Genomic DNA, 12,139 nt, shown 5'->3' on the forward strand with positions numbered 1-12,139 from the left:
GAGTGGGCCCCTGATCTAAGGTCTTTTGGTGGGCCCCTGGTCTAAGATTTTTGGGTGGGCCCCTGGTGTCCCAGTCAGACACTGGTCGCGTCCCATTCGTTCTACTAGCGGCAGCTGTGAGAGACCAATCACAACTCGAGGTGAGGCCAGTGTCCGTTACACAGCGGAGCCCGGGAATGTGTCTGCCACTGCCAGTCTTTATACTGCCGGCTGCTATGGGGCAAAGGCCCCGTTTCTTCTGTTACTGGGCTTATTTAAACGGGGACCTCTACCTGAGTCTCCCAGAGCAGAAGAGCAGCCGGCAGGGGGACGGAAAGCAACATGTAAAGCTGCGCACACACAGGCTGTAAGCAAGAAAGTCCCACTAACAACTATCCTCATTCCTCTCTCGCAGAGCAAGACCCTTAGCCCCTCCTAACTCGTTATCCGATTGGCCAAGACCATTTTGTTACACCGTTACTATTGGTCGTCCTTCCTGCTCGTACAAGGCGGGGGTCTGCAAAGTTTCATTGAGGTGGTGGTGAAGTGTGGCAGAAGGCTCCTGAGCGAAGCCGGCGAAGCGGCGCTTATTGGAGTCCAGGGCTTCTGTGCTACCAAACTGCAGCCCGTTCTCCCAGTCACCGAAGGCGCCGTGTGTCATTCACTGGAAAGCGCTGCGTGGGGTTCATCCTTCTGGAGAGAAGAAGTAGCTCTTAGAATGCGCTTACCTTTTCCAGACAGCAGGGGGTCCCCCTGGGAATAAGGTGAGGTGCTTACAGCCCGCGGGTCCAAGGACGTATTGGATAGAAGGGAAGCAGTGTATATATCGCAGTGTCAGTGAGTCCCTGTACACTTCCCTGCTTGCGCTGAGGAGAGTTTGTTATGGGAAGCCATGAGTGCGCCACTGCGGGCGCAGCGCCATAGTTTCTCGTGCAGACTGAAGGGGAGTCCGCTGCGCTTGTGCTCTGAGGTGGAGCGGCTGGACATGCCGGGACTGTGCTTGTGACAGGACGTGTAGCCGCAAAGCATGCCACTTGGCCGGACTCAGAGGTGATGGGAATTTAGTAGCAGGCGCAGATCGCTTTTTGCTTTGTGATTTTAATCGCGACTCCAGCTTTAATCAGACGCGATGGCATCGGAAGTGGTGTGTGGGCTCGTCTTCAGATTGCTTCTCCCACTGTGCCTGGTTGGAGGTAAGTTCCTTCCTAAACAAGCAGCCTCTCCTCCCAACTCTCACCCTCAACCTGCACAAGATGCTGCTCATTTTAGCTTGGATATCTCTGCCTTCCCTTTATAAAGTGCTCTGCAGCCCCCATACCATTTCTACTTTACTTTCTACTGATTACAATTAGTATTATGAAAGATTTGGTTATGCCCACCAGAGACTAGAAGGCACACAAGCACATGACATTTCTGTTGTTTCCTTGCTCCTTTTACTTTAGTTTAGTTGTTTTGTTTATGGGCACTTCTTTTTAAGTATTGCTCTTGCTAACTGACGTCTTTCCAAGGCAACATCAAATGATATTATTCATCATCTGATACATCATATTCCTTGTGGATGCTATTGCTACTAATGTGTACTGTTTGTTACATATGGTGCTGAGTGTTACAATGGTGCTTGAGTTGGTGCCAGGTCTTACATTGCATGTTCATCCAGCCTGCGATTGCATACAGTTAGTGGGTGTTTGGGGTTGTGGCAGAGGAGCAGCAACAGCAGTATTTGTTGCTAAACTCTAGTCTGAGGTGTTGGGTGGTACTGAGGGTTGCAGGACCATGATATCTGGATCTATGGAGGGTACTCTGAGTTAAAGCATTGTAGGTTGGGCAAGGCTGATCCAGACAATTATGAAGACAGGAGCCGTAATAGTCAGGTAGTGTGAGTCCACATACAGGGAATCTGCGGGCTGGTGTGTCCAAAGAAACCGCTCTGGCCGCGGCGTGCAGAAGATTCAAAAGATTAGAAGCGGACAGGCTGATCCAGATACATCCCTCTAAACCACTAAACCCTAGGTTCCCTAAACTAAGCCCTTAATGAATAGATCATGGCTACTCTTTACAAATAATATTTGCATGTGAAAGTTATGTTAATAGGTCTTTGGAGCAGTTTTTTTTTTTGCTTTTATCCTCTTTTTCATTGAAACACAGAATGGACAATTTTCTTGACACTAAATTGGTAGATAGTGTTCATTAAAGTCTTATATATTCTATTATATAATCCCTGGCAATATATTCTATACTGAATGTTTCTGTGGTACAATAATTCCTATGGAATCTCTTATCTTGCCAATTGGCTTCAACAACTGAGATAAAAGAAAGAGATAAATGCATGCACGGAAGTGGCGTGTAGCTGATTAGCGCAGTTTTAAAGAACATTAATATTTCAAAGATACTCTGAAAGGTTCTAAGATATGCACCCTGCTTCTGTTCGGTAACAAGAAGTATCACTGGAATATTCACTGGCTTGTTTTCTAATTGGTTTTCCTGTAATACTGTGTTGCAGGTATCCAAATAATTCTATGCTCTTTCATGCTCTAACAAAATGCAGTGCAGGTATGGGATCTGTTATCAAGAAACCTGTTATCCAGAAAGCTCTGAATTACAGAATGGCCATCTCCCATAGACTCCATTATAATCTAATAATCAAAATTTTTTAAAATTATTTCCTTTTTCTCTGTAGTAATAAAACAGTACCTAGTACTTGATTCAAACCAAGATATAATTAATACTTTTTGGAAGCAAAACCATTTTATTGGGTTTATTAAATGATTTATTAGTTGACTTAATCTATGAAGATCCAAATTACGGATAGATCCAGAAAACCCCAGGTCCAGAGCATTCTGGATAACAGGTCGCATAATAGTATTATTGAAATAAAGACAATTTGTTGTATTTGTGAGTGCTGGGCCAAAGATCACACCTTATTAGTAAAACAAGGGGTCATTGGCAGCAGTAAACATTTAGAACTAGCTCCATTGTTGCAGCAGAGAGGTTTCAATAAGTCCCACATTTTAATATTTCCACTCTAAGCTCAGCAATGCAAAAAATCAAGAAGCAAAAAACTGCAGCGTAACATCTGGAAGTTAATTGGTATTTTTAGTTTGCACAGCCCAAATGAAAATGTAGTTAGGAGGAGCAGCGAGGGGGTTAAAGACAGCAGCACTGGTCCAACTCACCGTATGATTTTTTCTACAAGTTGTTAAGCACAATTAACAACATCTGTGCAGGGGCTGATTCGTCCATGTTTTTCTATTCTGTATTGTAAGGTTTCAGGTTTACAGGTTGGCTGGAGGTTGTCGGCTAGACTTCCTGTGATTTGACCTAATCACTGCCCTTATCCCCCTTTTTCTCAAATAATACGTTTCCAAGAACTTGTCTGACACAGTTTTGCTTCGCTTGAAAGCTCTAACCACCCTGTGAGCCAAAAAATAACTACACATGGTTATGCCCACTGCCAGAGGAAAACTCAGGCATTCGTACCTCCTCTTCCTGTATTATTATCATTTATTTATTAGCTGGGACTAATTCAAATTTCAGCTAATGCTCTTTAACCTTGCTGGATTTTGAAGAGCAAAAGCTGTATTGAGCTGTGCACTTTCCTGTAAGGTCATTTCCCGTACTGTAAAATGCATTAATGGTAGAAAGGTTTGCTGAAAAAAATGGCAGTTGAGATTTCTCTTTACCATAAACACAGTTTAACTATCAATACCAAATTCCAAGTTTTTATTAGTTCCCTTTCGGGGACCATTACATGCACTTAAGGGGTGTTTGTACCTTGGGAGTTACAGCTGGGCTTGTGGTGGTTAGTACTATAGTAGTAACTGGAATGTATTCATGTGATTGTAAGCAGCATATGGCTCTAATTTAAATAGGGTTCAAACACATTGATAAGCCTTCATCATCAAATAGACTGTAGTGCTTTATATATAGAGCTCAGCTCATATTTGTATTTAAAATATTATCCTGAATGATTAAGAATTTCAAGAATGGGGTCCTACATATTTCAGTGCTTGAGAGATATCAAACTGAAACAACCCATTTTCGGGACCTCATCCAAGAATTATGGCATGCTGTGTATGGAAAAAGGAAGAAGCCTGGAGGTGTTTTGTCATTGCTGCCTATTGTTACCTGTTGTTTAGCACTATTTTGTATTGTCTATGTTTTTTCCAATTTTATGCAGTATTCTGGGATTAATACACAAGCACAAGGCAATTTAAAAATAAATACCTGATGAATAATATGGAAAAAGCAGAAGCAGGTACCCATTATGGAGGAAAGGTTTATTGCACACGACTGACCTTTTGTAACTATTGTCAGTATCAGACGAGAACTACATACACATCTATTGTTGGTTTGTATCAGCCCTACTGGTGATCCACAAGATTTCCTAGATGTGCGAAGGTGAAATCTGTACATCTGTACATGTAATCTTCAATATGGTCCCTTCAACGAGTCATGCGAGAAAACAATCTCTGAGAACACTTACATTATCATTTATGTCACTCTCATTTTGCAATATAAACATGATTAGCTCATTGTCTTGTCTAAGATGAAAGAAATTCAAGATGCATTTTGTGAAGAAAAAAATTGCTCAGACTAAGGTATTTTAAACATAGTATCAGATCAAATGTGCATTTTGAGATGATTAATAAATGCTAAAACTATGGTATTTCAAACACATCAAAGTCAGTAAAAATTGTAGTGGAAGCCCCTAAGCCTTTATAACATACCGCATGAATTTGTGTTTGTTAGGGTTGAAAGACACATGCTTTGCATACTTTAATCCCAGCTAACTGACGTGCTGTGTCCAGATGAACCCTGCAACCAAGTTCTTGAATGTATTTGTGCAGCAGTAGAAATGTTCTCCAATGTATCCCTCTGACTTTGGGCTGTTCAGTGCTTTCTGCAGCTGATTATGGGCCGTTTACCCCTCCCATCAAAAGCAGACGCCACTTTTTCTATAAGTCAGGGTGCAGCCAGCAGATAAGGCTGCAAATGAGTTTGGATTCAGTTTCAGTAAACAAAAATACATTACTGAAAAACCACACAGGTCTGAAGGGAAAAAAAGCACTGATCATAATATCTATTTCCAGAGACTGGCCTTGTGTTTCCATTTGAAGTGACTGAAGGCAAAAGAGGTGTTAAGTGATGGGAATAAAATATGTCTGTCATCAGGAAAGTATTATACATGAGCTTTTGGGGTGTGGTGATATTTTTGGTCAACCAGTATTTTAGTTTATGTATGCTGCTGTTAACATTCAGATCCACAAATGCTTCTCTGTTTATTGGAGCCCAAGGCTTTTGTTAAAAGAAAACCACAATGTATGATCTGTATAAGCAGAAAATCGCAAGGGTGTGCTAGACCACCACATAGAGATAATAGAGACCCAAAGCAAGACTTGTTTTTTTCTTAGATCCTTTAATTGTTAGCTTGCCATTGTACAGATGTTAACATGTGCATGCATTGTCAAATTTTATTTCCTTCTCGTTATATAAGGCAAGCTTTGTACATACTGTACGTTTACATTGTCTGATTTTGCTTTCTTGAGAAGGAGAAAGTAATTAATTAGAAGTAAACTAAAATACTGTTTGCTGTACTTAATTTGCTTTGTTACTGTATGTTACACAAAAAACCTTTCTTGTATCTTTATTGTCAGATTCCACATTATTCAGTCAGGTCAAATGAGTTCAGATAAGGTTGCAGGGCAATGAGTCGACAAATACACACTTTTTTTTGTGGACCATCAGATATGTGGTAGGCAATAATGTACACAGCCAATATTTCTTTGTGCAAAATACTTTCTGTAATATTTACATAGCGCAAACTGTTCCTATGTCAGGTGGGTATAGCTTTTCTGCAAATACATTTATAAACAGATACATTTTGGAAAAGATAAAGGCATTTTTAGACAAAGAGGGCTGTTTGTCCCATACAGAGCTAAAAATCAACAAGGGAAGCTATGGAATTAATTGTAAATTGGAGAGGCAAAATACAAATTCCCAAAGATTAGGCATTCCTACAGTACCAACAACAATCAACATGGGCATTTTCTTGATCGGATTTTCCTGTAAAAAGTTTTCTGATTCATTCATTTATGTTGGGAATTTACAATGTTTCCATGTTTTTTTATTTCAGCCAGAAAAATCAGACAGCTATATTGATTCCTTTCAGCAATGTGGTTGTGAACATAAATAGATTGCACAAAAACTTGGATCAATCAATTTTTCTTTTCTTTTAAATTGCATAGAACAAAGATACAAGGTTTCTGTAGACCAGGGATCCCCAACCTTTTGAACCCATGAGCAACATTCAGAAGTAAAAGGAGTTGGGGAGCAACGCTAGTATGAAAAATGTTCTTGGGGTGCCATATAAGTACTGTGATTGGTCATTTGGTAGAACCTATGTGGATTGTCAACCTATATTGAGGCTCTGTATGGTTTTTATAGAACCAAAACTTGCCTCCAAGCCTGGAATTCAAAAATAAGCTCCTACTTTGAGGCCACTGGGAGCAACATCCATGGGGTTGGAGAGCAACATGTTGCTCGAGAGCTACTGGTTGGGGATCACTGCTGTAGACTATCGTTAGCAGCTGTATCATGAGAGTCTAAACATGAAAACATGAGTAGATCATTAGACGTGATGTTGTTCAGATCCAATTTCCATCACCAAAACACAAATATCACTAAAACACAAATAAGTGGTTAGCAATACTGACTCCCAGCCCTGGGGTGTGTTTGGATCAATCCAAAAGGAAACATTATATATATATATATATATATATGGAGTCTTGTGTTCACCTTGAGCTTCTGTAGATTTCATTGCTCATTCCAAATAAATACAGGACTTAAGCTAACTCCTCCTGAGCCAGAACCAAATGTGTGCACATTTGTATGACTGATAAGGATATGACTCTGTAAGCTGTACAAGGGAAGGGTATGATATGAATGATATTGGTGCTGCGCATTAAAGGATGATAATAAGCCATAGCTGTAAGCCACGCCCTAAATTTTTGTTGATTCAGAGCTGAGAAATAAAGGAAAGAACATATATGCTGTTGCTACTGCTTAGTTGCCATGGGTGTCCACAGAAAATTTTCCAGGGAGGGTGGCAAGTAATTGAATATCACATATGGTAGCATCCCACTGAAGATGAACCCATTCATGACAATGCAGTAGATAAATGAATTAAGGCTAGCCTTGGGGTGGGAAGTATAAAAAATGTTTTGTGCTGTTGGGAATTAAATTTACAAGCAATATCTTGCCCCCTTCTGTGGACACCCATGTTAGTTGGCAGTTAGTTTTACACTGCATGTTTATACAGTGCTTAAACTAAGGCTTATAAAATAAGAGTTTTAAACTTGTTTTGGATAATGAAAGAAACTGTAGTTCTAAGAAACTTTCCAATATACATTCATTAAACACTTAAATAGTAAAGGTTTTAATGTTACTTGTAAATGTAACTTCTATTAAAACAGTGTCTGTTTGACTGGGGGAAATGGAGTAAGAAATATTATTGGAGCTGATAGAAAGTCAGATTCACTTACCGTAAGTCTTTAGGCCACAGTCACACGTAGCGTATCCTGCATTTTGTAATCAGGTGGAGAGAAGCAGATCCGCTCTTATTAGCAGCTACCTGCAGATGCACTGACGGACAAATCCTTGGCCTGAGTGCAATTTTAAGAGTTTTAGGAAATAAAAATCACACATTTTTAGACAAAAATTTACCTTTACATTTTAACATTATGGGGGTATTTACTAAAACTGGAATTTAGCTCAACCTAACTTCCATCCACGATTTTAGAGTACAAGGAAAGCCTTTATTAATGGTTTTGCCCATCAGATTTATCAAATGGTGAACTCCATTGATAAATATGATTCTAAAAACCCCATAGGAATAAATAGAAAGTGAGTGAGTTTTTCTGTGGTGAGTTCTAATCTCACACTTTGATAAATCATACCCAACGTTACATAATGTCATTTGTATTCGCTAAAGTGAACAGCATGTCGCTATTGCAACCAGACGCGAAGGTTGCAATTGGCTGAGGGTGGACATTCAGGAGGTAAATCCGTTCAGCTTTCCTAGAAGAAAGGCAGAATCCTGGCTTAATCCCGAACCGAAGGATTCCAGGATTCTGCCTTTTTCAGCAGGATTCAGCCGATCGTCCTGCTCGGCCAAATCGAATCCTAATTTGCATATGCAAATTAGGGATAGGGAGGGAAATCACTAGACTTTTTGTCACCCCTACATTCACATACATAGTGATGTGTTGGCATGTCCAATCATTAATAGTGATTGGCGAGAAAATGTGAAATCGGAAAGTTCACAAAAAAAATCGTGAAATTCAAAAGTTTTCACGAAAAATTAGTGAAATTAGAATATTTGCGCAAAAAAAAGGGCAATTCTAACGTTTTCACAAAAAATCTAGCAATTCGAACAGTTTCACGTAAAAATTTTGAAAATCACTGGAAACGCGGGAATTCGCAGCGAATTCGTGCCAGGCCTGAGTGCAATTTTAAGAGTTTTAGGAAATAAAAATCACACATTTTTAGACAAAAATTTACCTTTACATTTTAACATTATGGGGGTATTTACTAAAACTGGAATTTAGCTCAACCTAACTTCCATCCACGATTTTAGAGTACAAGGAAAGCCTTTATTAATGGTTTTGCCCATCAGATTTATCAAATGGTGAACTCCATTGATAAATATGATTCTAAAAACCCCATAGGAATAAATAGAAAGTGAGTGAGTTTTTCTGTGGTGAGTTCTAATCTCACACTTTGATAAATCATACCCAACGTTACATAATGTCATTTGTATTCGCTAAAGTGAACAGCATGTCGCTATTGCAACCAGACGCGAAGGTTGCAATTGGCTGAGGGTGGACATTCAGGAGGTAAATCCGTTCAGCTTTCCTAGAAGAAAGGCAGAATCCTGGCTTAATCCCGAACCGAAGGATTCCAGGATTCTGCCTTTTTCAGCAGGATTCAGCCGATCCTCCTGCTCGACCAAATCGAATCCTAATTTGCATATGCAAATTAGGGATAGGGAGGGAAATCACTAGACTTTTTGTCACCCCTACATTCACATACATAGTGATGTGTTGGCATGTCCAATCATTAATAGTGATTGGCGAGAAATTGTGAAATCGGAAAGTTCACAAAAAAAATCGTGAAATTCAAAAGTTTTCACGAAAAATTAGTGAAATTAGAACATTTGTGCAAAAAAAAGGGCAATTCTAACGTTTTCACAAAAAATCTAGCAATTCGAACAGTTTCACGTAAAAATTTTGAAAATCACTGGAAACGCGGGAATTCGCAGCGAATTCGTGCCAGGCGAATTTATTCGCCCATCACTAATTATTGACAATATAGGGACATTTGGAACATAAAAATTCAGTCTTTACTAAAAATATCTTTTATTATCCTCTATTTATATAGTGCAAAATACTTTTCTGCAGAGTGTTGCAGGAATTGCTCATTGGTATTATTGCCATTATATTGATATTTATTATTGTTTATTAATGTATCAGTGGGCTTTTTCTATGTTGTTGTCTGCTCCAATGACTTTTCCTGCACTCATTGCTGAGGATGTGCTGCCTGTTGTTTCCTTTTGCCTAGTATTGTCTAGTCCTGAGGTACTGGTCAACAAAATGGGCCATTGGTCATTATTAATTACTATGGAATCATATTTGTCAGTTTCTTGTACACTATACTAATAAACCAAGAAAGGGGACTTCTCCTCCAATATTAGGCTCCCATAACATGGGATAAGATATATAACCATATGAAAGAGGATATTTAAGATAAAAGGCAATATTTATTAACCACCACGCCAAAAGCAATTAAAAACATTTAAAACATACTAAGATAGCAGCGCTGCATGGGGAGTAGGGATCCCTACCCTCTAATTGTCCAAATTTTGTGGGGCTCCAGGATATTGAATCGTAACAAAAATTGTTCGTGTGAATTGGCTCGTCAGCCTTTACACATACGATATGTAACTCTGTATGTCCTGGAGTCCGGTAATCAAGGGGACAAGTGTGCGCAAATCTTCTTATGAATAGGTGAGTACTATACTTGGATGTGAACAGAAGCCGTGGGTCCTATGGGTATGGACCGAGAGCGGAACCCAGTGTGTGAAGGGTCGGGACTCTAATATGGACCCAATTAACCGCAGTGAAGCGCCCAATATCGCTATTGTGCTAGTTAAACTTTTGGATCATGTGACCAATAGAATAAAACGACGCTACATCCGGTTCTTCGACCTCTTGACAAAGCCACGGTCGGTGGCGAAACAGCTGTCGAGGCTCAGCGTCTGCATGGAGTGATGTGGGATTCCGCTATGTGTGGACCTGTGGTGCGCTAGAAGGAATCCGTTTGGAAAACACAGTACGATCCGTGTAGAGAGTGTGACAATACCCGGTGTACGGACAACAGAACATTGCTTATGGTCTGTATAAACACTTATTTTGGTTTGAATGACAATCGGGACTTTAAGACCACTGCCTGGCATTTATTGGTGACTACCGCAAGTTTGCTACTGCCCAAGCGGCTGCAAATTAGCCGTTTCTGACATTCAAAATTGGGCGCTTCACTGCGGTTAATTGGGTCCATATTAGAGTCCCGACCCTTCACACACTGGGTTCCGCTCTCGGTCCATACCCATAGGACCCACGGCTTCTGTTCACATCCAAGTATAGTACTCACCTATTCATAAGAAGATTTGCGCACACTTGTCCCCTTGATTACCGGACTCCAGGACATACAGAGTTACATATCGTATGTGTAAAGGCTGACGAGCCAATTCACACGAACAATTTTTGTTACGATTCAATATCCTGGAGCCCCACAAAATTTGGACAATTAGAGGGTAGGGATCCCTACTCCCCATGCAGCGCTGCTATCTTAGTATGTTTTAAATGTTTTTAATTGCTTTTGGCGTGGTGGTTAATAAATATTGCCTTTTATCTTAAATATCCTCTTTCATATGGTTATATATCTTATCCCATGTTATGGGAGCCTAATATTGGAGGAGAAGTCCCCTTTCTTGGTTTATTAGTATATAGTAATTGTTTTGTGGACACCTCCAATCAGGCTAATTATATACATCGATTCACTGAGATTTCCACCTGTTTCTAGCATGGATGTTATTAGTTTCTTGTACACACTATTCCAGTTTCATGCACGTTTTTTTTATTATTATTATTAACATGTATGTTTAGACCGCCAACATATTGTGCAGAGCTGTGATTAATTGTAATGACTACTGCTCATAACAATTGCACAAGTTGAGTAGAAATAAGCACGCTAACAGTGCTTCTAGATGGTTGCTGTTGACTTAATGAAATCCCTGTTTGTGGCTGCTCTCTATGTACCACATTGCTACATGTTACATTGTTGCTGAATGGCTTATAATATATTCATGTATATAAAACATTCTGGGGGTGGCAAACTCAAATAAGGGAGCACAGTGTAGTGTGGTGCATCTTCTTGAAAACAAGTCTTGGAATCTACCAGCATCTCTACTTGCAGGGAGTCACATAAAAAGTAAATTTCATGAGATTTTGACTCTGTGTTCTCCTAAGCCCAAGAGAGCATAGGTCATTCACCAGCGACCGGCCAGAAGGACAAACATTGTATTTTTAATTTTACAAAAGTAGTTTGCAAGTCAGCATTAAGCTATCTTGTTATTTGCAGTCTCAAGGTCCTACATTACAAAATGCATAAAAATCAATTTGGGTTTCATTTTGTACATTTTGAAATGGTAGTGGCCCCAGCACTTGGAATAGAGCTCAGATAATAATGATAATGTTGTACCAATACAATGAAATTGTAGGAAACGTGTTCAGTGGAGCTTTGTTAAATATTTAATGCTATTTGTGTCCTTTAAAAAAACAGTTACACTTGCCAGGCAACAATGGATTCTATGTTTATAATGTGATCAATAAAAATGGCTAATGCTATGTGCTCATTCTCTCTCCGATAAGCAGTACCTAAAATATTGCTCTTTTGAAAAGTACAAAATACTGGTATAATAGTCTTATGTGCTGCTGGATATTTATGATGCAGTGATGCTATAGCCTAAATTTTCCGATAGATTAGTATAGACGGCAACACAGAACACATTTTAACTCAGGTCCATGATTATAAGAGTAGCCAA

General features: G+C 39.6%; 1 protein-coding gene across 7 annotated transcripts in view; it reads left to right on the forward strand.

Annotated features, from left to right (window-relative positions):
- Positions 1 to 484: 484 nt before the first annotated feature.
- The window catches only part of LOC108719190 (piezo-type mechanosensitive ion channel component 2), a 225,938-nt gene continuing 214,283 nt past the window's right edge, over positions 485 to 12,139 (forward strand). For 4 of the 7 annotated variants that reach the window (XM_018267875.2, XM_041566359.1, XM_018267876.2 and 1 more), the window contains exon 1: positions 485 to 1,172. In XM_018267875.2, the coding sequence (XP_018123364.1) occupies positions 1,109 to 1,172 (64 nt within the window). In that variant the 5' untranslated portion in view covers positions 485 to 1,108. The remainder of the gene's footprint in view (positions 1,173 to 12,139) is intronic. The other 3 variants (XM_018267880.2, XM_041566360.1, XM_018267881.2) reach the window with 2 other exon arrangements.

Source organism: Xenopus laevis, chromosome 6L (assembly GCF_017654675.1).
Source record: "Xenopus laevis strain J_2021 chromosome 6L, Xenopus_laevis_v10.1, whole genome shotgun sequence".
Lineage (NCBI taxonomy): Eukaryota > Metazoa > Chordata > Amphibia > Anura > Pipidae > Xenopus > Xenopus laevis.